The sequence below is a fragment of the Mesoplodon mirus genome (assembly GCF_964341445.2).
Source record: "Mesoplodon mirus genome assembly, chromosome: 17".
In the NCBI taxonomy this organism is placed as follows: domain Eukaryota; kingdom Metazoa; phylum Chordata; class Mammalia; order Artiodactyla; family Ziphiidae; genus Mesoplodon; species Mesoplodon mirus.
The window spans coordinates 47,052,289-47,079,214 of NC_138993.1; the positions used below are offsets into that span (position 1 = coordinate 47,052,289).

The window sequence follows — 26,926 nt, forward strand, 5'->3', positions numbered from 1 at the left end:
ATGAAAACAAATACTCCTTTTATAGCAGCTTTATTGAGTCGTAATTGATATAAACTAAATTGCACAAATTTAAGCTGTCCAATATAACTTTCGACACGTATAACCATGAAACCATCATCAAAATGAAGATAATGAACGCATGCGTCACCGCCAAAGAGCCCCTTGGGAATCTCTCCCAGGCCTCTCTACCCCCATCCTTGTCCCCAAGCAACCACTGAGTTGCATTCTGTCACTGTAGATTAGTTTGCATTTCTTAGACTTTTATATAAATGGAATCACTATATGTGTTATATACATACATATACACACACACACATACACACACATGCACACACTACTTTTTTTAAGTCTTCTTTCATTCTGCATAATTATTTCAAGATTCGTCCATAGTTCATTCCTTTTCATTGCTGAGTAACATTCCATTGTATGAATTTACCACAACTGTTCATCCATTCACCTGTTGATAGATATTTTGGGTTATTTCCAGTTTTTATCTATTATAAATAAAGCTGATATGAACATCCATGTACAGGTCTTTATATGAACATATGCTTCTGTTTCTCTGGGGCAAATACCTGGGAGTGAAATAGCTGGATCGTATAGTAGGTATCTAATGTTTTAAGAAACTGCCAAACTGTTTTCCAAATGTTCGTATTATTTACTGTTTCCACCAACAGCCTATGAAAATTCTAGTTGCTGTACATCCTTGCAAAGACTTGACAAGGTCAGTCTTTTTAAGTTCAGCCATTCTAATGGGTGTGTAGTGGTATCCCATTGTAGTTTTAATTTGCATTTCCCTAATGATTCATAATTGTTGAACATCTTTTCATGTGCTTCTTTGCCCTTTGTTGTTTCTTATTGGGAGAACTGTTCAAATTTTTTGCTCATTATATCAGATTGTTTTCTTATTATTGAGTTTTGAGAATTATTTGTATATTCTAGATGCAAGTCTCTTATCAGCTATATGATTTGCAAATATTTTCTCCCCCTCCATGGCCTGTCTTCCTGTGTTTTTTGAAGAGCAGAAGTTTTTATCTTGTCCATTTTTTCAGTTCATTCTTTTTTGGACTGTGTTTTGGGTGTTGTATCTAAAATATCTTTACCTAACTCAGGGTCACAGTGTTTTTATCTGTGTTTTCATGTGGATCTTTCATAGTTTTAAGTTTGTGATCCTTTTTTTTTTTTTGCGGTATGCGGGCCTCTCACTGTTGTGCCCTCTCTCGTTGTGGAGCACAGGCTCCGGACGTGCAGGCTCAGCGGCCATGGCTCACAGGCCCAGCCGCTCCGCGGCATGTGGGATCTTCCCGGACCAGGGCACAAACCCATGTCCCCTGTATCGGCAGGCAGACTCTCAACCACTGCGCCACCAGGGAAGCCCTGTGATCCATTTTTAATGTTTGTAAAGTGTGTAAGATATAGATTGAACTTCATTTATTTGCATAGTAAAACCAAATTGTTCTAATATCATTTGTTGAAAAAAGACCCTTGTTGAAAATCAGTTTAAAAATCTGTGTGAGTCTGTTTCTGGACTCTCTTGTCTGTTCCAATTATCTCTTTGTCTTTATGACAGTACCACACCATCTTGATTACTGTAGCTTTATAATGTCTTGAAATTAAGTGGCACTGGTCCTCCAACTCCGTTCAGATTCAAAATTTTTGTCTATTCTGTGTCCTTTTCATTTCCATATGAATTCTATAATCATTTTTACAAAAAAAAAAAGCTCTCTGTGATTTTGATTGGGATTGCATTGAGTCTGTGGATGAAATGAGGAAAATTGACATCTTAATAATATGAATATTATGACCATGAACCCATTATATCTTTCCATTTATTTAGGTCTTCTTTAATTTATCTTAGTGGTGTTATTTTTTAGTTTTTATTTTAAAGTTTCACATCTTTTGACTAGTGTTAACAGGGTATGTGTTTTTCCATCCTTTAACTTTTAACTTGTTTTTGTCTTACGGTTGTCTTATAGGCAACATATATGATTGTATCTTGCTTTTTTATCCAGTCTGACAAAATACGACTTTTCACTGGGGTTTTGAGGACGTTTACGTTTAATGTGTTTACTGTTATGGTTATTTTTAAGTCTGTTATCTTGCTACTTGTTTTTTATTTGTCCCAGCTATCCTTCCCCCCTCCCTTTTATTTCCTTGCCTTCTTTTGGATTAACTGAATATTTTTTATCATTCCACTGTATCTCATTGTTGGCTGATTGGTAGTAGCTCTCTATTATTACAGTGGTTGCTTGAGATTATACTGTATATATCTTTAACTTATCACCACCCAGTTTCATGTCATACGTTACTACCCCACGCATAGTATAAAAACCATACCATAATATGTACCTTCCTGTGTCCCCACCCAGCCTTTGTGTGCCCATTGTCACATTTTCTATTTATACATGTATAAGCCTCACATTAAATTGCTATCATTTTTACTTTATCTTTTAAAGAAGTATAATAATATGAAGAAAATGTGTTACATTTAACCAATAGTTACCATCATGATCTGTGTTCTTTATTCCTTTGTGTAAATCCAGATTTCTACCTGGCATCATACTGCTTCTGATTCATCTACTTCTTTTAATAATACTTATAGAGCAGGTCTGCTGGTGATGAGTTCTTTTCACTTCTGTATGTTACAAAAAGTTATTTTACCTTTTTATTGTTTTGTTGTTTGGTTTTTTTCTCTCTCTCTTTTTTTTTTTTTTTTTACATTTCTATCCTTAACAAAAGTAAAGTTTAAAACATATTTCTCTTGTTATGCTACTATGGCCAAATAAACTGGAAGGGTTCACTCTTTTTTATTGGAGTAAAATTCACATAACATAAAATTCACCATTTTAACCATTTTAAATTGTACAGTTCAGTGGCTTTTGTTGTGTTTGTAATGTACAACCCTCACCACTATTTAGTTAGAGAACATTCCCATCACCCAGAAGGAAACCCTGTACACACTAAACACTCACTCCCCAATCTCCTCTCCCTCCAGCCCCTGGAAACCACTAATGTGCTTTCTGTCTCTATGGATTTGCCTGTTCTACATACTTCATATAAGTGGAATCATACAATATGTGACCTTTTGTGTCTGGCTTCTCTCATTTAGTGTAATATTTTCAAGGTTCATTCATGTTGCACCATCTGTCAGCACTTTATCCCTTTTTATGACTGAATAATATTCCATTGTACAAATATATCACATTTTGTTCATCAGTTAATGGACATTTATTGTTTCCATCATTTGGTTACTGTAAATAGTGCTACTATGAGCATTCATGTACAGTTTTTTTGTTTGTTTGAACATGTGTTTTCAGTTCTTATGGATGTATACCTAAGTAGTGGAATTGCTGGATCACACAATAATTCTGTTTAACTTTTTGAGGAACCACGAAACTTTTTCACAGCAACTGCACCATTTTACATTCCCATCAGCAACGTCCAGGGTTCCAATTTCTCACATCTTCGCCAATGCTCATTTTTTGGTTTTTTGTGTTTTTCTAAATTCTAGCCATCCTAGTGGATGTGAAGTGGTGTCTTGTAGTGATTTCTATTTGCATTAACCTTATAACTAATGACGTTAAGCATTATTTTGTGTTCTTATTGGCCATTTGTATATCTTCTTTGGAGAAATGTCTGCTGGAGTTCTTTGCCCATTTTTATTTTTATTTTTTGTTTGTTTTGTTTTGTTTTACGGTACGCGGGCCTCTCACTGTTGTGGCCTCTCCCGTTGCGGAGCACAGGCTCCAGACGCACAGGCTCAGCTGCCATGGCTCACAGGCCTAGCCGCTCTGCGGCATGTGGGATCTTCCCAGACCAGGACACGAACCTGTGTCCCCTGCATCGGCAGGCGGACTCTCAACCACTGCGCCACCAGAGAAGCCCCAAAAGTTTTTAATTTTTTTTTTTTTTTTTTTTGCGTTACGCGGGCCTCTCACTGTTGTGGCCTCTCCCCCTGCGGAGCACAGGCTCCGGACGCACAGGCTCGGCGGCCATGGCTCACGGGCCCAGCTGCTCCGCGGCATGTGGGATCTTCCCAGACCGGGGCATGAACCCGTGTCCCCTGCATCGGCAGGCGGACTCTCAACCACTGCGCCACCAGGGAAGCCCCAAAAGTTTTTAATTTTGATGAAGTTGAAGTTATGTGTCTTTTCTTAAGTTTCTTGGCCTTCACCTTTGGGAGTTTTTGTTTGTTTTGCAACTTGAATTTTTATTTTTGATTTTTTCATTTTACTTTTTAATTATTTTTTAATAAAAATTGTATATGTTTAAGGTGTACAGCATGATGATGATATATATATATATAGTAAATGGATTACTACAGTCAAGCTAATTAACATACCTATCTCTTCACATACTTACCTTGTGTGTGTGTGTTTGTGTGTGTGTGTGGTGTGAGCATCTCACTATAATGTACCATACATAATTCTGTACAATACTATGTATAATGTATAATGTACTATACATATAATACTACACATGAGGTAGTAAAATATGACATGAAACTGGGTGGTGATAAGTTAAAGATATATGTAGTATAATCTCAAGCACCTGAAGTCTACTCTTGTAGCAGATTTCCAGATATATCACATTTTGTTTATCCATTCATCCGTTGATGGTCATTTGGGTCATTACCATCTTTGGGCTGTGAATAGTGCTGCTATGAACATTCAAGGACAACCACCCTATACTTAACTACCTATTTTAATTTTTTTTGAGTATACACCTAAGAATTGCTGGGTTCATCTTTGTTATGTTTGTTTGTTTGTTTTCATCTTCGTTTTTGAGAGATATTTTTCCTAGGTAAAGAATTCAAGGTTGACTTTTTTTCCCTCTTTCTCTCTTTTTCAGTACTTGAAAGGTGTTGCTCCACTCTCTTCTAGTTTATATTGTTTTTACCAAGAAATATGCTGTCATCTGTACCTTTGTTCCTCTCTAGGTAATGTGTCTTATTTTTCTAGCTGCTTTAAGAGTTTCTTTTTTTCACTAGCTTTAAGCAATTTGATTAAGATGTGGCTTGCTGTTGTTTTCTTCATGTTTCTTGTGCTTGAGATTTGTCAAACTTCTTTTCTCCGTAAGATCATCAAATTTGGAAATGTTTCAGCTATTCTTTCTTCAAATGTTTTTTCTGTCCTACCCTCTCTCATCCCTTTGGAGACTCCATTACACATATATTTGGCTGCTTGAAGTTGTCCTACAATAGAACAAATGATGTTCTGTTCAATTTTTGCAGCCTTTTTTTTTTTTTTGCTTTCCTTTTGAATAGTTTCTCTTACTAAGTCTTCAATTCCACTAAGGTTTTCTTCTCCAATATGTAATCTGCTGTTAATCCAGTCCGCTATGTTTTTCATCTCAGATATTATAGTTTTCATTTCTAGAAGTTCAATTTGGATCTCTTTTATATCTTCCAGGTTTCTATTTAACTTTATTTTCAAACTTTATTTTCTTGAGCATATGAAATACAGTTTCAATAACTGTTTTGTTATCCTTATCTAGTAATTCTGTTATTGTGTCATTTCTTGATTGGTTTCAGCTATATTGATTTATCTCATTATGTAGCATATTGTCCTGCTTCTTTGCATGCCTATAAGTTTTTGTAAGCTTTTTTCTCAGACATGATTAAGTTTCTTGGAAAATGTTTGGTCCTTTCAAGTCTTGCTTTTATAAACAAAGAAGTGTTCAGCTTTGACTAAGTTTTTTCCCTACTGCTGAGACCAAAGTCTTTTAGTTACTATACCCCATGTCCTGTGAATTAGTAGGTTTCTTACTTTGGCTGGTGGGAACACTACAATTCCTGGCCTGTGTGATCTTCAGAGATGGTTCCTCCTAATCTTTTCAGTGGTTCTGTCTCAGTCTCTCGTAGCTTCTTTACACACATGCACTGTTCAGTGCCCATGTGAATACTCAAATTTTAGTGTTCTTTCTCTGTGCAGCTCTTTTATTCAGCACTCTACCATGTGAACTGTAGCCACCTTAAGTTCTTCTTCTAGCAGCAGCTCCTTAATTCAAGGAGTTTGGCAGGCTCTGCCTTGATTCTCCCTCCCTACACCATGGCCTGGAAACTCTCTCCATGCAGTAAACTGGGGCAGTTGTGAGGCTGGGCTCACTTTGTTTCCCATGTCTCAGGGGTCACTGTCCTTCAATGCTTGATGTCCAGTGTCTTCAGACCATTGCTTCATTAGTTGGCCCAGTGTAAAAGAGAAGAAAGTTAATTGGCTTCCTTTTTTGTGCGTATGTATATGCCCACCTAATTCTCAAGAAACCACCAAGTTAGTTAAGAGTGTTGATGTGGAGTTTATTAAACAGTAGAAAATCTAGGCTAAATCATAAAGTATGCCACATTACCACCAACAAGAATTGGTCTTCCTTCACCTCCTTACTCCAGATTCTTGCTCTTTCTCTTTCTAGTCATTCAATAAATATTTATCAAACTCCCACTATATTCAACCACTGATAAACAAAGGAGGCATGGTCTTGCCCTCTTAGGGTATACACCCTTTTTCACAAAGGCCTTCTCCTCTAGTGTAAGCACTTACAGATTTATCTGTTATAGCTAACTTAATTTTAGAAAACTTATTTAGAAAAGGACATGCACAATCTCAAGTGACCAAATGGATTGAGTTGCCTGGAATTTTGTACCTAGGAGGCACTTAATGCAATTCAGGTAATTTGTTACAAAACTTTAGATTGCTAGATTTTTTTTAATAGATCTTTATCGGAGTACAATTGCTTCGCAATACTGTGTTAGTTTCTGTTGCACAACAAAACGAATCAGCCATATGCATACACATGTCCCCATATCCTCTCCCTCTTGAGCCTCCCTCCCATCTTCTCTATCCCACCCCTCTAGGTGGTCACAAAGCACCGAGCCGATCTCCTGTGCTATGCGGCTGCTTCCCACCAGCCAACTATTTTACATTCAGTAGTGTATATTTGTCGGTGCTACTCTCACTTCACCCCAGCTTCGTCCTACCACCCCATGTCCTCAAGTCCATTCTCTATGTCTATCTCTATTCCTGCCCTGCAACTAGGTCCAGCAGTACCATTTTTTTTTTTAGATTCCATATATATGCGTTAGCATACAATATTTTGTTTTTCTCTTTCTGACTTACTTCACTCTGTATGACAGACTCTAGGTCCATCCACCTCACTACAAATAACTCAGTTTCATTTCTTTTTATGGCTGAGTAATATTCCATTGAATATATGTGCCACATCTTCTTTATCCACTCGTCTGTCAATGGATATTTAGGTTGGTTCCATGTCCTGGCTATTGTAAACAGTGCTGCAATGAACATTTTGGTACATGACTCTTTTTGAATTATGGTTTTCTCAGGGTATATACCCTGTAGTGGGTATGCTGGGTCATATGGTAGTTCTATTTTTAGTTTTTTAAGGAACTTCAATACTGTTTTACATAGTGGTTGTATCAATTTACATTCCCACCAACAGTGCAGGAGGGTTCCCTTTTCACCACACCCTTTCAAGCATTTATTGTTTCTAGATTTTTTTTTAAACAAGTTTATTTAAACAAACAGATGCTTGACTTGAAGGGAAAACTATCTAGGATTCATTTATTTTAGAGTAATTTATCCCTACTTAAAGACAGATTGCCCTACATGTAACAGCTACGTACGAAAAACTTATAAAATTGTCCTTGGTTTTACAATGATAAATGAAAAACATTAAAATTCTCCAGTCGAACAAGGTATGCAAGAATTTTTATGTTGTTCTTTTTTTGTTAAACAGTGAGAGCAAAATAACTTACTGGAATATAAAGATAAGAGCGGATGAGCATGCCACTAATGGAGAAAAGGGGGTATCTTCACAGAACCAGTATTTTTCCCCATTCCATCTCCATTTGATGTCAGTCAAAACATACCATTGGCCATTTAGTTAAAAAAAAATGCAATATGCTTGTGCACGTATACCAGTTACTTTATGTATAAAAATAAAGGAATGGGGAAGGGGAAAATGAAAGAATAGAGAAACTATACTGTAGTAGCCAGGATGTAGTGGAACCAAATTGCTGTTTTCTAATTGAGAATGTCTTCTTGGTCTGGAGGAACAAAACTCTAGAGTAAAGTAACAGGTTCCCTTTTTTTTTTTTTTGGCTGTATGCGGGCCTCTCACTGTTGTGGCCTCTCCCGTTGCGGAGCACAGGCTCCGGACGCGCAGGCTCAGCGGCCATGGCTCACGGGCCCAGCCGCTCCGCAGTATGTGGGATCTCCTCGGACCAGGGCACGAACCTGTGTCCCCTGCATCGGCAGGCGGACTCTCAACCACTGCGCCACCAGGGAAGCCCCGCAGGTTCCCTTTTTAGTAGACACTTCCTGTCTGCTGCTGGAACACATCAATTGTATCTTCAGCCTCCATTTCTAGCTGTGTAGGTGTGTCTGTTTCATTGATTGGCTGCCTGTCAAATCGGAATCTGATCTGCCTCATTGACAAACCCTGTCGTTCACAATAGGCTTTCATTAGTTTACTAAGTGGTGTATGCCTCTTAATCTTCAACTGCACCATGGAACCATCCTCCCCCGCCACCTTCAAATTAATATGATCGTTGTTCTCAGTCTTGACTCCATCCTTGGGCTTTTCATCGGCCATGGCGAGCGCCGGAGCCTCCTCCGCTGCCGCTCCCCAAAAGAGGTACCAAGTCCTCACCGAACGAGCACACAAGCAGCACCAAGAATGTTGTTTCTAGATTTTTTGATGATGGCTATTCTGACCAGCGTGAGGTGATACCTCGTTGTAGTTTTGATTTGCATTTCTCTAATAATTAGTGACGTTGAGCATCTTTTCATGTGCCTTTTGGCCATCTGTATGTCTTCCTTGGTGAAATGTATACTTAGGTCTTCTGCCCGTTTTTTAACTGGATTGTTTGTTTTTTTGATATTGAGCTGTTTGTATATCCATGAGCTGTTTGTATATTTTGGAGATCAATCCTTTGTCTGTTGTTTCATTAGCAAATATTGTCTCCCATTCTGAGGGTTGTCTTTTTGTCTTCTTTATGGTTTCCTTTAGATTGCTAGATTTAAGAGAGACTTCAAGATGCATAGGTAGAATAAAGTAGATCTATATGTACTAACTTTAAAGGACATTCATACTATCTTGATAAATTTTTTTAAAAGTAAGATTGTAGAATAATATTGTGTTCCTCCATTTGGGTTTTAATATGTGTGTGTGTGTATGTGAGTGTGTGTGTAGGGGATAGGGTTGTGTTTCTGTTAAAACGTAGAGAAAAGGCTTCTCTGGTGGCTCAGTGGTTGAGAGTCCACCTGCCGATGCAGCGGACACGGGTTTGTGCCCCAGTCCAGGAAGATCCCACAGGCCACAGAGCGGCTGGGCCCGTGAGCCATGGCCACTGGGCCCGTGAGCCATGGCCACTGAGCCTGCGCGTCCGGAGCCTGTGCTCTGCAACGGGAGAGGCCACAACACTGAGAGGCCCGCGTACCACAAAAAAAGAAAAAAAAAAAGTAGAGAAAAAGTTTAGAAAACATACAACTGTCATGCCAGGGGCACACCAGTACCACTATTCACGCATTATCAATATAAAATCAGCTTTATTTGATAAACTTAGAATCAAAGAATTAACAGAGCATACACCATCATCCAAGTTATCTTCCCACAGATAGGTATGCTTAGGCGTAGCAGAGAAGGTCTGGATGCACCACATAAAGGGATCTGATAGAGATCCTCAAACACTCTGCACATTTAAAGTGAAAGAGGGTAGGGAGCATCTAGGTGACTGTGTAACAGTGGAAGAGGGAACCTCTAGAACTTATCGTCTATCAGCCTATTCTAGTAGAATAGGAAGTGAGCCTCCAGGACCATCCATGTCTGTCTCTCTGACATCAAGCAGTGGTACCACTGGGATTGGGAGTAGAAGCAAGGAACTAATTTTCACCATATGTATTTTTTAATTGTTGGGATTTATTCCAACTCACATAAGATTTTTCAAAGGCATAGATTTGGCAGCCAACGCATTATCGAACTCATAATAGGTATAAAATAAATGTTGATTCATTAGCTCGATCATTGACCTAACCCATCCACCAAACATAGGTAGATTTATAAAGATTATGAAAATAAGTGGTAAAATTGTTTCTAATGTATCTATAAACAAGGATTACATTCCAACACTATTGTTTGTACCCAAAATCTAACTGCCAAGTAAGTATATACATACATATACTTGGAGACCCATACATACACACCTAAATGTGCTCATGATGTATGCATGGAGATACTTGGAGTGATGCACTCCAAAAGAAATCATTGATGTTGGTTATTATTGTAGAGGTGGTACTGAGGTTCTAGGATGGATGGAAGAGGTCCTTTCAGTTAATATTCCTCCTCTGTAGTTTGAATTAGTTACTGCATGCATGTGGTATTCCCTCTCTCTCTCTCTCCCTTTCTTCCTCACCTTCTCCATTTCATTATCCAGAGCAAGTATATTAAAGGAATATGGACGTGTTACAGGATACCAGTAAAGGGATTTGCTATAGGAAAAATTCAGAAGCATCTAAAAACATAACATGTGATTTGAAAGCTTCACGACTGAGAAAAGGAAATAGGAAGGGTATCTAATGTACGCTCAGACAAGGAAAAATGATGTGGCGGAAGGAGTTCGTGCTTTATGGAGTCTTTGTAATACTTGCCTGTGTGTTCTAGTATCTACTGGTGACCTTGGGAAACATGATTTCCACAAACATAGTAAACATAAGTATCTAGATGAGTAAAACATTTGCCTCTGTCCTTCGAGTTACCTGAGCCTAGTCATTGCAGGGAGTGTTCTGCCAGCATCCTCAGTGAGCCCAGTCCCTTGGAAGGAGTCTATAGTACACACGACTGCTACAGCCCCGCCTCAGCGTTTTAAAGGAGGATATTCACATGCCAACCCCAGCCCTAAAACTTCAAGGTCAGCCTTTCCCACCATATTTCTAGCATTCCATTGGCACGAAAAAAAACTCCACTATTTTATGTACGAAAGAGTAAAAGCGGGTGATGCTGCCAGTTAAACTGTGATACAATGCTTTATTATCACTTTAATTTTAGGCAAACATTCCTTTAGTCTTTAGGCAGTGATTTTTATCATACATGACACAACTTTTTCTCTATGCTTTTCTTCTAACACAGACTTTGTTTCAATGCCAAATCACATTGTAATCTTTATGAAGACACTTTAAATGGTGGCTAAACTCAACCTATGAAGGATTATCCATACTCAGAGCTCAATTGAGATCACAGTATAAACAGCTAAGACTGAATTTCTTCATGTGCAAGCATGTGCAAGCATGACCTTTCCTATGAAAACCTTTCCATTTTCATTTCATAGGAAAGGTGAAAAATAGTGTGATGTATTGGGTCCCCAAGGTGCCTCCCAAGGTGTTTCCCTGAAAACTTGTTGATACATAAAATTCCTTTAATAAAGAATGGTGCTTTTATTTCACCATTAGAAATACAAGGCTTAAAAGGTAAACACTTGGATGAGGTACAGTGTTGCCTACAATTTTTTAAATTTAACAAATGCAGTTTAATTCATTAGTCCATCACAAGTCTTTCTTCCAACCAGAACTGTCCTCCCTACTGTAGACCATGATTTCCTATTTTAAAATGTCCATTGCCTCCCAATGTCCAGATTCTTTAGCATGGCCTAGAAGACCAATTTGACCCTAACCTACTTGTCGTCCTCATTTTCTGTTACCCTCCCTTCCCCAGGCCCTTGCGTGCAGCCTCCTCCTCCGCCAGGTAATGTGTCTTTTGTTCCTGCCCCACCACTTCGTTATCCTCCTACTTCTCAGTCCCCTTCATTTCCTTTTGTTCCTCTGTTCCGTAACTTGTCAGCGTGCCCCCGAGTTCTGTCCTGGCACTGTTTTCTTCTTACTAAGATGTGCGTCTTACCTCATCTTGTTCCGTGGCTTCAGCTACCACCCGCAATAAATCTTTTTGTTTTAACCTTTTTTTTACTAAGTCAGTTGTGTATGGGCTAAGTGTATATGATCATAATTCAAAGAGTACAGAAGGCGTATTCAGCAAATACCAGGTCCTCCCCACTCTCTTCACATCATCTCGGGACGTCTCTCTACTCAACCTGCTGCTTTAGTGGTACTGACTGGGTACAACCATCCATCTCTCATCTGAATTATTTTGGTGACCATCTGTTCTGCCTTACTCTATTCTTTAAGCCCTCCACCTTGTTGCCAGAGTGCTGTTTCTAAATATAAATCTGATTTTGTTTCTCCCACAGTCAGAGTTGTTTGTTTCCTAAGAATAATGATATATAAGACCGTCCATTATCCAGCCCCTGCCCACCTACCCAGTTTCATCTTACATCACACACACACACACACACACACACACATACACACACACACACACTCACTACACCATGCTCCCGCCATATGTAACTACTTGTCCTTTACTTGTAATTCTCCAAGCACTCTATGCTATTCTGTGTCTCCATGCTTTTGCACATTCTGGTGTCTGCCCAGCACACGCTTGTCTAAATCACAGATACTTGTCTTTCAAGATCAATTTCAAGTAATCACCTACTCTTTTAAGCCTTTTCTGAACCCCAGGTAAAAATGACATATGTATCCTCATGATACCAAATATACCTATATATACACACATACACACACACACATAATTGTTGACATGGCTGCCTATAAGCTTTATAAGGGGAGGGACTCTGTTTTTATTGGTCTGGGTATTTCTCCCATTTAGTACAGTTCTTGTTTCTAGTAGGTAGTAAATAGACATTTGTTGAAGGATTAGTTTGGGGGTTTTATGGGACAAAGTATATTAAAGTATTGAGGTATACTAGAATGAACTTGAAGCAGAGTGGAGATCCCAACCCAGAAGGCCAAAGAATGACAGTGAAATCAGAGCTGCTAATCAAAGAAAAAAAGAAAACCTTATCGTATCACAGACTCTACCACATGCTTTCTGTTATACATGGAACCAGAAGTCAGTATATATCATCTCTACCCACCACCACCATGAAAAAAATACTCCAATGGCATGGGATCCGTAGAATCATCAACCTTTATTGAAAACACCTGCGAGTTTTTTCTTTTGCTTTGTTTTGTTTTAGGGTGAAAGGGGGATAAAACCAAGAGCTAAGATGAGTAATAAAAAGATATAATAAAGGTTAAGAACGTCTTACATGTCTGTAGCACTTAAATGTTGCTATATTCACTTACCATTGGATTATGAAAGCCGTGGGCTTTCATTTCAAGTAAGGCAGACTGGCTTACATGACTCTAGGCAAGTTATTTATCCTCTGTAAGCCTCAAGTTTTCAACCTGTAAGGTGGGAATAATAATACTGTATATATGTTTGCCCCAAGAATTAGAGATAACCCAATCTAAGATAAGCATTTAGCACGCTGACATGTTAATCACTCAGTAAATGCTGACAGTTTTGTTGTTTGGTTGGTTTTTGTCCTATATGTCATTATTTTTCACCTGGCCATGGTATTGATGAAATAAGTGTTTTATTAATAAAGGTGGCATTTTTTAAAAGAAATAGTAGTTCCAGAATTGGAGTAAGTTATGCTTATTTTGCCTATATGGAAATATTCAGAGTGAACTATCCAAATGAATTTTAACACAATATAGTAAGATTTGTTCATGATAATTAATTTCTATGAAGAGGTACATGGTATTAAAACTGCAACTCTAAAGAGTAGTCAGTTGCTCTTCTCAAATGAAAAAGTATATTTAATTGCATACAAACTTAGCATTTTAGGAGAAGTGTGTAAAACTGCATATTTTAAAACTAATAAAAACTTCAAATTAACCAGGATTGTTCAGTTTAAATTAGAGAACATGAATTACTGACAAAATTCAACTAATTTGTTGAATCATTATATAGAAAAGCAAGAGTTAAGCAATAATAATATGTAATAAGATAATTAAGATAAACATTATTTAACAGCACTGATAACATAGTCCTTATTACAAATATTTAAGTAAATACTTTATTAAAATCAAATTATGTGAATAGATAATAATAATAAAGGCTAGCAATTTTGAGTGCTTACTTAATACTAGTGGTACTATGGTGTGAAACCATAGAAATGTTCCTTGGGCTAGCTGAAATCTTCAGAGTGTGAGACCCATGAGTTTACCAGCTTCCCAGGCTTCCTGAGGCCTGAAAGAAGTTCTTGTGACTGAGTGGACTTCATTAGATTGCCAAGTGTACCAGAGAAGAATCAGAGAATCAGAAAAATGACTCAAATGCAAAGTCTATTCAGTTCATTCAGGTTCCTGATGGATATGCTGTTGGCCTCGTTAACATACTTAGTACTGTAACACATGGTCCCTTCACTCTTCAGATCTAAAATTTTCACCTAGTGATCAAGCCCTCAGAAAACTGGCTACAAAGTTGACCTGAGACTGATTTGGATTTGGACTGATTTGAATATAAATCTGGTCCTTTATAATTAAAGATGTAACTACCACCTGGACAAATAGCTTTCATATTTTTTTGACCATGACCTGTAGTAAGAAGTGCATATTACACAGCAACCCCGTACATACGTATGTATGTGTATTTGCTTGTGTGTGTGTGTGTGTGTGTTTGTGTGTAGATATGTGTGTGTATCTGAAATGATTTTCCCAACACAGTGAATACACTTACCATGTGTAGCACCTTCTATTCGTTGCTATTCTGTTCTGTTTCTTTTTTTTAATACTGGTTCCAACCCACAAAGTGAAAACACTCATCTGGACAGATATGTAACACATTTTTTTCTCCTTATGGAAGCCTTCTTGAGAAATCAGTTTAGGGGTTGAAAAGAGAGGAAAGGGGAAAAAGTAAGAATGAGTAAAGCATGTTAGAGAGATAGGGAGTCATCTGGTGTGACGGTCGTATAAAAACCTGTAATGCTTCCCAGTTGTATGTATCCACCATCTCCAGGAGCAATGCTAATCTAATCTAATCTCTCATTTTGAATTAATAGTGTCATGGTGAAGCAATTGTTAATACGTTTCCATATTTTTGTCCTGCCCCTTTTCAATCTGTTTTTTCAATTTGTTCAAGACTGCCCCTTGAACAATCTTGAACAAATTTACTGTGGTTTCTCCCATTGGTTGGAATTAGTACCATTTACAAATATGAATAATTTCAGTCTGTAACTCTCCTCCAAATTATTTATAATACATATGTATGACCATGACTCAGAGAACCCCACTATTTTCCTTCTTTATCTAGGGAAATAGTCAGGCTTCATCTTCACAAAAAGGCAACCCTCTCATTCCATGGTGGTTCCCTTCTTAAAATAAATCTTGTTTTACACTTTATTGAGTTTTTTTGAAGGCCTCATATCCATGTTTTAACATTTTTATCACTAAATCACAGACATTATTATTGACAAACTCCAATAAATAGCAGGATTTTCCATTATAGAAACCATGTTATTTTCCCCCAAATAAATTTGTATCCCTATGGCTCTTCACACAAGAAAGGACTATATAAGAAAAATTTATAAAGATAATATTATTGTAAAATGTTTTAGTCTATTCCATGCCATTTAACTCAGCCTAAGAAATAAACTATTTAGGGACTTCCTAAATAGTGCAATGGTTAAGAATCCGCCTGCCAACGCAGGGAACATGGGTTCTAGCCCTGGTCCAGGAAGATCCCAAATGCCACCGACCACTAAGCCCGTGCGCCACAACCACTGAGCCTGCGCACTGGAGCCCATGAGCCACAACTACTGAGCCTGCATGCCACAACTACTGAAGCCCTGCACGCCTAGAGCCCATGCTCCACAGCAAGAGAAGCCACCGCAATGAAGAGTAGCCCCTGGGCTTCCTTCGTGGCGCAGTGGTTGAGATTCCACCTACCGATGCAGGGGACGCCGGTTCGTGCCCCGGTCCGGGAAGATCCCACGTGCCACGAAGCGGCTGGGCCCATGTGGCCGCTGAGCCTCCGCGTCCGGAGCCTGTGCTCTGCAACGGGAGAGGCCACAACAGTGAGAGGCCCGCATACCGCAAAAAAAAAAAAAAAAAAAAAAAAAAAAGAGTAGCCCCTGCTCCCCACGACTAGAGATAGCCCGCGCTCAGCAATGAAGACCCAACACAGCCAAAAATAAATAAATTAATAAATTAATTTTTTTTAATTTAAAAGGAAAAAAAGAAATAAACTAAGTGACTTTGTCAAATGTTAGGTAGTATTTATGTGAAATTCAGTCTTACAGTAAATGTTTATTGAACACCTACTATGTGCTGGGCATTGTTCTAAACTCTGGGAATAATCAGTGGATAAAACAGACAAAAATTCCTGCCCTTTGGAGCTTATGTTCTACTGGGAGGAGAAACAAGGATTTGTTCCAAGTAAAATATATTCTCAATTAGAACTTAAGTTGTATGAAGAAAGTAAAGCAGGAAAGAGGATAGCGACTATTACTGCCTGTAGTTCTAGCCAAATGGGCACAAGAAAGACATAAAATGAATGCCATGGTTCTTGTATATCTTCTGAAAGTGACCAAAGCAGCAAGGAAAGTGGCTGTAGCTTGAAAGTCCCACATGAACAGAGGTGCCCGGGTAGAAGCAATCAGATATTTTTAGCATGGAAGAATGGCTATGAAACATATTTCTTTGTGGTAAATTGGCCACATTTCTTTACTGTTTGTCTGTGTGCATATACATGCAAGCTTTTAGTCCACGTTCTTTATTTTGGGAATAAAGGGTAAGGGAAAGGAATTCTTATCTCTTCACATTTTGGGCTAGTCTTACATAATACTGCTTTCTTTTCTGTTATCAAGAGGCAATGGTGAATATTGGCAAAGCACGTGATACTGGAGCCAGACACACTGGGTTAAAATCTCATTTTTGGTAACTTACAAGTTGTATAAAGTTGGATAAGTTGTTTAACCCCTCTGTGTCTCATTTGTAAAATATTAAGTTCCAAATAAAATGTTTTATTGAAATTTGATCAAATGAGTGGATTACTTTTAGTTTTGAAGACAGATTGTTTTGTAACATTTAATACAGAAAAAAAAAACAGAAAAGCAAGGCAGAAGGAGAAACAGTAACTTTTAAAAACAAAGACTTTCTGAAAAGACTACATACTGTATGGTTCCAACTATATGACATTCTGGAAAAGGCGAAACTTATGGAGACAGTAACAAGATCAGTGGTTGCCAGGAAATAATAGACAGAGCTACAGGGGATTTTTAGGGCTGTGAAACTATTCTTTATGATATAAACAGTGGATACATGGGATTACGGTTGGTCCTCCGTATCCATAGATTCCGCATTCACGGATTCAACCAACTGCAGATCAAAAATATTCAGGAAAAAGTCCGGAAAGTTCTAAGAAGCAAAACTTGAATTTCCTCACACCAGCAACTATTTACATAGTATTTACATTGCCTTTGCAACTATTTACATAGTATTTATATTGTATTTGCAATTATTTACACAGTATTTACATTGTATTAGGTATTATAAGTAATCTAGAGATGATTTAAAGTATATGGGAGGATATATGTTGGTCATATGCAAATACTATGCCATCATATATTTTCTTTTAATTTATTTATTTTATTTATTTATTTTTGGCTGTGTTGGGTCTTCGTTGCTGCGCGCGGGCTCTCTCTAGTTGCAGTGAGTGGGGGCCACTCTTCATGGCGGTGCACGGGCCTCTCACTGCAGTGGCCTCTCCCGTTGCGGAGCACAGGCTCCAGGTATGCAGGCTTCAGTAGTTGTGGCACGCAGGCTCAGTAGTTGTGGCTCGCGGGCTCTAGAGCACAGGCTTAGTAGTTGTGGTGCACAGGCTTAGTTGCTCCGTGGCACGTGGGATCCTCCCAGACCAGGGCTTGAACCTGTGTCCCCTGCATTGGCAGGCGGACTCCCAACCACTGTGCCATCCAGGAAGCCCAACCATCATATTTTATATAAGGGACTTGAGCATCCTCGGAAACTAGTATCCATGGGGGGTCCTGGAGCCAATCCCCTGTGGATACCAAGGGATGAGTGTACATTTGTCAAAACCCATAGAATATACAGCACCAAGAGTGAACACTAATGTAAACTGTGGACTTCTGGTGATAATGGTGTGTCAGTGTAGGTGCATTAATTGTAACAAATGGTGATGACTGAGGGGTTGTGGGAAGGCAGAGAATATATGGGGCTCTCTGTACTTTTGCTCAATTTTGCTGTGAACCCCAAACTGCTCTAACAAAAGAAAAAAACAGACATGAAAGAGAATGAAATCTGAGAACCACAGAGAAAAGATAGGAGGAAAGGAAAGGAAGGAGCGGGGAAGATGTCAGTGACTCACTTTTCTGTGAAGGTAACTGTGGCCACCTTTTGTCACTTGTGCGATTGGGCAGTCCTTAAAGCTATTTTTGTTGGTAGCAGGAAAATACCCGCAGGAAAGTAACATTGTCTAGAGAAAAATTAACTTCTTGACATAGGCAACAGAACTTACTTTTTTGTAATGTTAAAGAATTTGGGAGAGACTTCATTTTCTCTGTGTGTCTGTGTGTATTTCATGTGGTACGTCACTCCTTGTGAAGTTAGTGTTACATATTTAATGGATACACACTATGTAATGTGACTGGACATGAGGAATGATTAAATTGTTGATGGGTGATAGTTTCATAAAGATTTAAAGTGAAGAGGCTGTTGGAACAAACAGTATTCATAGGTAATATGTGACATAATCAAAACACAATACCAGAAATTGCCCTTAACATGTATAAATTATCATTAATTATTGTCATTCTGTCTCTTATTTTTTGAGGTTCTGATGTAGAATTATATAGAAATTAACATTTTTATTTTAGTAATATGAACATATATTTACTATACAAAGGGCTGATTCATTACGTGGGCAAAACATTAACTTTAATTGTAGTAACAGCTCTGTGTCTAACCTTGCCAAGTGCTTAAACCAAGATGTCTTTGTTATAGTTCATTCTGGAAAAAAATTCAATTACATGGATCCAGGACAATATACTAGAATTTATTCTTAAACCATCTTTTTAAAGGTTCACATACCAGGTCATATGAATGTGTGTGTGTGCGCGTGTGTGCACCAAATGCCAGCCACCACTGAAGAAAAACAATGACTTATTTATAAATTATATTCTGTTTACACATCAAACAAATATTATAATTGTTTAAACTTTTTCCCTTACTGGTGTGCCTTGATAATTCATAAATGACTATAATTTTTTCTGTCAAGAGCTATTACAAATCACACTGTAAATCCCTCCTTCCCCATCAGCATTGTTGTACAAGTGAACCACATTAAAATGAATTTCTCAGGGGCAACTTTGAGGGGGAAAGAAATTTAAAGCACTTGAACTTGAAAATTCCATTCTCTGACGCTAATCACCGGTCCTTCCAGCTCTCCCAGTCCTTCCAGCTCTCCCAGTCCTTTCATTCCCAGTAAATCTGTGCTTTATTTGTACTCATTAGGAGTCCCAGAGTCATAAACTCTTCGCATTTCCAATCTGTCAAGCCCTTCCTGGCTCCACTTTGCCTCCTAACCCAGCCTTGGACCTTATCAACCATCTGAGCACTACATTCACGAGCACTGGCCATTGCTTTGTTGCCAGATTCATCCTTCAGGCTTTTCTTGACACTCCCACCTTTAGCCTAGTATCTTACAATCAGGTAGTTACTCTATCAACATTTAATGAAAGGGAGGAGAAGAGAGAAAATTCTTTGATTCTGTGTTAACATACTGAAAATTTCTTGTGGAAATTTGTTACTTTTGCTGCTTGGAAGCATAACAAATTCATGTTGTTGAACATCAACAAGGCCCTCATTCCTGTTGCCCGGTATTTTTATTTTTCTGTATCTATCCTATTTCCCGTTATCTTTATTGCAGGTCACTTCCACTTCCCGAAACCATCAATTCCATCATATATCTTTTCATTATTACAATTAAATCATCTAAATTTATCTTCCTTGAGTCTTTTTCACCCAGGGATTTTTTAGTCTCTTCACTTACTTTTTTTCCCCTGTGGTCCCTCTTCAAAAGATGAGCGCGAGCGTGCGTGTGCATGTGTATGTTAATATACATAACTTTCAAAACTTAACCATTCTCTCTGTTCTTAATTCCTTCTGCTCTCTCCCCTCTTCCTTCAGCTCTGCCCTTCCTCAGTGATCACCAGTGACTTCCTAATTGTCAGTATTCTCGTCTCAGTCCCCTGATCTATCTGTGGCATGACATTATAGATATTGTAGATATTCTAGAAATTTTCTGTCCTCTCTTTGCTTTGCGACGCCATTCTCCCTCATATGGCTCTTTAGTCTTCTTAGCTGATACAGTCATCTTCTTCTAGACCTGGAATGTAGGTGTCCCTCATTGTCTGCCCTTTGCTCTGTTCTTACACCTCAGTGGTGATTCTCAAATGTTAGTGAGTGTAAGAATCATCTAAGATTTTTGTTGAAAATGTAGGTTTCTAAACCCTGCCCTCAGAGATCGTGCTTAAGTAGGTCTAGAATGAAGCCCAGGAATCTGCATTTTTAACAAGCTATTCTTGTGACTCTAATAAAAGTGATACAGAAAAGAAATAATCCTCTGCCGTCCTATGTACTCCTGTGACTTCAGTCATCACTTCCATGCTGATTACTTTCAAATATTTTAACATCCTCCTCTCATGAATTTCTCCTTATTATCTGGACCATACTCAGGACCAGCGCAGGGCTGACAATCAATGAGCATGCACTTGCTTTTGGTTATTAAAATAATAGAATATTTGCACAAACACTTGTAAACAGATGTTGCCCTCAGCCCACAAGTGTCATTCTGCCACCACTATCCTGTCTGTCCTGTTCTCTCTCTCGTAAGATCTTCTAGACCTCCCCATCTTCTGGCAACAAAAAAGTAACACCTGGAACCACAGTTTCTTCAGGATCCTGCCCCAGTGCGAAGGCTGACATCCTAATTGGTTGAATTGTATCCATTAAATATTACCCCTGTTGAAGATGACGATGTCATTAACCATATAGGGACCTAGGAGAAGAAGCCAGCTTTAATGGGGAGGATGGCAAATTCAGCATGTGAGATGGTTTATGTGCAGTACTTTTAAACCTACTAGAATCGTTGAATGGAGTGGCCTATAACAAGTCCAAGATCACAAGAGCTGTGCCTTCCAAATTTGACTGATCTTCAGAATCTAAGGCCCAACCCTGAGAAATTTCGATTCACTGGGACTGGGGCAGGGCCCAGAAGTCTGCTTTTTAACATTTCCCCCGGTGCTTCTGATGATTAGCTGGGTCTGAGAACTACTGCTGTGGACTGAAAATACAGAAAAGTAGTACCAAAGTATTGCCCCTACTGGACCTCAAATAGCCATTTTCCATTCCATGGCACAATCAGAAAGATCAGGCAACAGGATATGTGGGTTTTTCAGCACAACTAATTACCACTACTAGAAGGTGTCACTTGTATATATTTTAAACACAGAAAGCAACTCAATGTTAAATTCCATTCAACAGAATGCATTTTGTCCCTGGTAAGAAAGAGTACCATTTCTAGGAGTTTCTTTGAAAATAAACTCCACAAGAAAAAAAATCCCACTTTTAGGAAAAATACAACAAATTGTAGTCACCTTCATACGTCTTTTAAATTTCAGAGAACATATGTATTATAATCAGGTGTTGCTTTTCTCTAAATCATGTGTACAGTTTATTGAAACAAAGGAGAAATAACGATTCTGTAAAATGTTGTGTCATGGGTTTGGTCCTGAATCATTCATTACGTGTATGATTCCTGAGTCACTAATTACTAAGGCTTTATAAGGAAAAGATTACTAACAATAGGCAAAGTGAACAATTGTGAAGCTTTTTTTAATACTAATGATTACAGTTACAGAAAGATTTTTTAACCATATTGGAGGAATTAAATTCTGTTAAGTGACACTGATTTCAAAAATAGATATTAGCATCACTTTTCACTGAAAAGTGTACGTGTACTTTTCCCTGAGGAATGAAATTAAATTTGGGGGATTTAGAAGCTCACAAGTTTATAAAGAAACATTCTTAAAATTGACAGCACTACAGAAGTTTTATTATCTAGAGAGTGAGAAGTTTGTAGGTTGTATAGTAGAAATACATTCTGAAAGTAAGGCTTTTGACCCTTAATTTTGTTATAATGCTAAAACCTAATATATGTAACTGCTGTAATGAGAAAAAAACAAACTAAAATAATTAAGACTAATGACTGCTGTTATTTTTTTATGTAACTGAAGTTAGGTTTGATAAGTTTAAACATGGCTCATTCTAGACTACAGCTGACTACAATTTGAAAATGCCCTTAGTTGTTTCCTACCCCGCCCAATCCCCCCACCTGCACCCCGGACTATTCTGCACTTCGAAACACAAAACAACTTGCCAGTTCAGTTTATTCAGTTAGGGTCAGTTCTGTAAAAACAAAGTCAAGGCAATTGTTTGATTTAATTGACTAGTGAAACTGGTTGTACAGGTAAGTAGAACTTTGTTTTATTTTTGTCCAGCTGCATATTTGAATGTTCATAAAGTAACTTAGTAGAGTAATAAGATTCCAGTGACATTGTAATAGATTTTAAAGAATGATTACCAAAGCAAGGAAAAAGGACACTAAAACCCAAACTATAGAAAATATTTATGGTATTTTTTTTCTTTATGGCTGTCCTTTCACTGCAATGAATTGTGTCCAAAAAAAAGTCTTCTTTCCTTTCACTATTCATTTTTTATTCTTTGAGGACTTTTTTCCTGGGCTATACTTAATACAGCCATAACAAAAATGTCTAGTATAATTTAGATGAATAGTTTACATAGCTTTTATAAAGTGGTCCTCAAACTGTGTGCAGATATCCTCTAACAGTTGGTCAGCCACCTCTTGGCTTCACTCTCCTCCTCACCCACCTGGACCTCATGGTTGATCATTTTCACAATGAATGTTTCTGCCTTTGATTCTTTCTGCCTTCCTCTCTACCTTCCACTATACCCATCCTGCTCTTCTCTCCACCTTCAGCTTCGAGGCTGCTAGTAACTCATTATTTTTTTTCCCTGTAAGAGGAAGACCAAAAAACTTACAGTGCTACAGACTTCCCTGGTGGTGCAGTGGTTAAGAATCCGCCTGCCAATGCGGGGGACACGGGTTCGAGCCCTGGCCTGGGAAGATCTCACATGCCGCAGAGCAACTAAGCCCATGCGCCACGGCTACTGAGCCTGAGCTCTAGAGCCCATGAGCCACAACTACTGAGCCCACGTGCCACAACTCCTGAAGCCTGCACGTCTAGAGCCCGTGCTCCGCAACAAGAGAAGCCACGGCAATGAGAAGCCCACACACCGCAACGAAGCGTAGCCCCCGCTGACTGCAACTAGAGAAAGCCCGTGCGCAGCAACAAGGACCCAACACAGCCACAAATAAATTTATTTATTTATTTATTTATTTATTTATTTAAAAATTGCAGTGCTAAAATAAATATGTTTAGATCTTAATTTGAAAAAAAATATATAGAACTTGTAAATGTAGTTTATTTGAGAAGGAAACAGAAATCATTTCTTGTCCTAGAAAAACAGCAAATCTTTAGCCTCAAGCTTGTTAGAGGTTGTAAAGGAAAGAGGAAAAAATATTTTTTTCATGTAAAAAGCTAGAATTTTTTTGTCAAAGAACATTTAAGTTCATAAAGCAGGAATTTTATAATTTTTTATTCTGCATAATAAAATACTCCCTTCCCCACCTCCTCGTCCTTATAATAATAGATATCCACCACTTTTGTTCTTATTGTTCAGTTTTTGCATATCCAACTTTAGAATACCTTTTTTGAGAACTTATTATGTACCAAAGTAGGGGCCTCCTGATACTGACAGTGCTGTGTTTAGTCCTATTCTAGCATACATTTCATATTTGCTTAGGAGAAAAAGAGTAAACACAAAGAAACAAAAAGAAAACTAAGATTGGGACTTCCCTGGTGGCCCAGGGTTGGGAGTCTGCCTGCCAACGCAGGGGACATGGGTTTGAGCCCTGGTCAGGGAAGATCCCACATGCTGCGGAGCAACGGAGCCCGTGCACCACAACGAAGAGTAGCCCCCGCTCGCCGCAACAAGAGAAAGCCCGCACGCAGCAACAAAGACCCAATGCAGCCAAAAGTTAATTAATTAATTAATTAATTTAAAAAAAAAAAAAACTAAGGTTGTTTGAGTATATAAAATGATAAAATCCTTTAGAAAGAACTTTGGTCTTATGTGTCAAGAGTATTACATAGTTATACCCCTTTAACCTTAGTGCATCTTCTGTTCTGAAAAAATTTAACAAACAAAATATTAAGAAAAAACGTCTAGGGACTTCCCTGGGGGTGCAGTGGATAGAACTCTGAGCTCCCAATGCAGGGGGCCTGGGTTCAATCCCTGGTCAGGGAACTAGATCCCACATGCATGATGCAACTAAGAGTTCACATGCCACAGCTAAGGAGCCAGCAAGCCACAACTAAGGAGCCCATGTGCTGCAACTAAGGAGCCCTCCTGCCGCAACTAAGGAGCCCGCCCGGCGCAACCAAATAAATAAATATGAGAAAAAGATAAAACATCTACAATACAAAACTAGTTTGTTTTAGCATTATTTATACTAGTCAAAAGTTGATAGCATCTTAAATGTTTACTAGTATAAACAATGTAATTAAACTGTAGCACATTGGCTTACTAGACAGTTTTGTAACCATTAAAAATACAATTATATAAATGAAGGTATTCTAACAGCTTGGAAGAATGATTATGATATAAGGTAAAAAAGAATAATATAAAGTTATACATAGTATACAACTATACTAAGTTGTACATAGTATATTAACATTGAACAATCCAGAAAGGAACTAAAACAATTTCATTTATAAAATAAAATAGAAATAAATTTTATCAAAGGGGAGAAAGACTTGTACACTGAAAACTACAAAACATTCTTGAAAGAAATTAAAGAAGACCTAATAAATGGAAAGACATCCCAGGCTAATGGATTACAAGACTTAAGATTGCTTTTTGGTTGGTTGGTTGGTTGGTTGTTTGGTTTTGGGGTTTTTTTCTTTAATTTTTTAAATTGAGGTATCACTGATTTACAACATTGTATAAGTTTGAGGTATACAACATAGTGTTTCACAGTTTTTAAAGATTATACTCCATTTACATTTATTATAAACTATTGGCTATATTTCCTGTGGTGTACAATATATTCCTGTAGCTTTTTTTTTTCTTTTTTTTTTTCTTTTTTTTTTCTTTTTTTTTTTTTTGACCACTCAGCTTGTGAGATCTTAGTTCCCCAACCAGGGATTGAACCTGGGCCCTCAGCAGTGATAGCGTGGACTCCTAACCACTGGATCACCAGGGAGTTCCCCCTTATTTATTTTATGCCTACTAGTTTGTATCTCCCCTACCCCTCTCTTCCCCCTCCCTCTTTTCCCTCTCTCCACTGATAACCACTAGTTTCTTTTCTATATCTGAGAATCTTTTTCTTTTTTGTTCTATTCACTGGTTTGTTGTATTCTTTAGATTCCACAGATAAATAACATTATAGTATTTGTCTTTCTCTGTTGGACTTATTTCACTAAGCATAATACCCTCCATCCATGGTGTTGCCAATGGCAAAATTTCATTCTTTTTTATGGCTGAGTAGTATTCCATTGTGTATGTGTGTAGGGGTGTATATATATATATATATATATATATATATATATATATATATATACACCACATCTTTATCCATTCATCTGTTGGTGGACACTTAGGTTGCTTCCATGTCTTGCCTATTGTAAGTAATGCTACTGTGAGTATTGGGGTGTGTGTATCTTTTCAAATTAGAGTTTTCATCTTTTCTGGATATATGCCCAGGAATAGGATTGCTGGATCATATGGTAGTTCTATTTTTAGTTTTTTAAGGAAACTCCAGACTGTTTTCCATAGTGGCTGTATCAATTTACATTCCCACCAACAGTGCACGAGGGTTCCCATTTCTCCACATCCTCTCCAACATTTGTTATTTGTGGTCTTTTTGGTGATAGCTGTTCTGACAGGTGTGAGGTGGTATCTTACTGTGATTTTGATTTGCATTTCTCAGATGATTAGCAGTGTTGAACATCTTTTCATATGCCTGTTAGCCATCTGTATGTAGAAGACTTGATATTGTTAAGATAGATAACAGTACCACCCCAAATAGCTTACAGATTCAGTGCAGTCTGTATCAGAATCCCAAAGGCATGTTTTTGCAGCAATAGAAAAACCCATTCTAAAATTCCTGTGGAATTTGAGGTGACCCCAAATAGCCAGAACAATCTTAAAAAACAAAAGTTGAAAAACTCATACTTTCAGATTTTAAAATTTACTGTGAAGTTGCAGTAATCACAACAGTGTTGTGCTGGCTTAAGGATAGACATATAAGACTGATGGAATAGAATAGAGAGCCCAGAAGTAAATCTCACATATATGGTTAATGGTTTTTCCAATAAGGTTGCCAAGACCACTCAATGGAGAAAAGACAGTCTTTTCAACAAATGGTGCTGGTAAAATTGGATATCTACCTGTAAAAGATTGAAATTAGAGCCATGTCTTACACTATATACAAAAATTAACTCAAAATGAATCAAAGTCCTAAATATCAAAAAGAAAAGTATAAAACTCATAGAAGAAAACATAGGAGAAAATCTTTATGACCTTGGATTTAGCAATGGTTTCTTTAAAATGACACCAAAAGTATGGACAGCAAAAGAAAAGTAGGTAAGTTGGATTTCATCAAAATTAAAAACTTTTGTGATCCAAAGGGCAGTATCAAGATAGTGAAAAGACAACTCACAGAATAGGAGACAATATTCGCAAATCATATAGCTAATAAGGGCTTAATATCCATAATATATAAAGAACTCCTACAATTCAACAGCAAAAAAAAGAAAAAAAAAGACAGCCTAACTAAAATATGGGCAAAA

At 37.9% G+C, this 26,926-nt stretch overlaps 2 protein-coding genes across 4 annotated transcripts in view; one reads left to right on the forward strand and one right to left on the reverse strand.

Annotated features, from left to right (window-relative positions):
* Window positions 1–26,926, forward strand: part of PIBF1 (progesterone immunomodulatory binding factor 1) — a 202,973-nt gene that overhangs the window by 132,718 nt on the left and 43,329 nt on the right. The gene's annotated exons all lie outside the window — the stretch shown is intronic.
* On the reverse strand, window positions 8,303–8,697 carry LOC309792721 (small ubiquitin-related modifier 2-like). Its single transcript, XM_082602487.1, has one exon. It carries the CDS (start codon window positions 8,605–8,607, stop codon window positions 8,320–8,322), a length of 288 nt encoding a protein of 95 aa, XP_082458613.1. The 5' UTR covers window positions 8,608–8,697; the 3' UTR covers window positions 8,303–8,319.

Excerpts from the sequence above, each read along its gene's own strand:
- LOC309792721 (XM_082602487.1), bottom strand. The coding sequence starts at position 8,607 with ATGGCCGATGAAAAGCCCAAGGATGGAGTCAAGACTGAGAACAACGAT.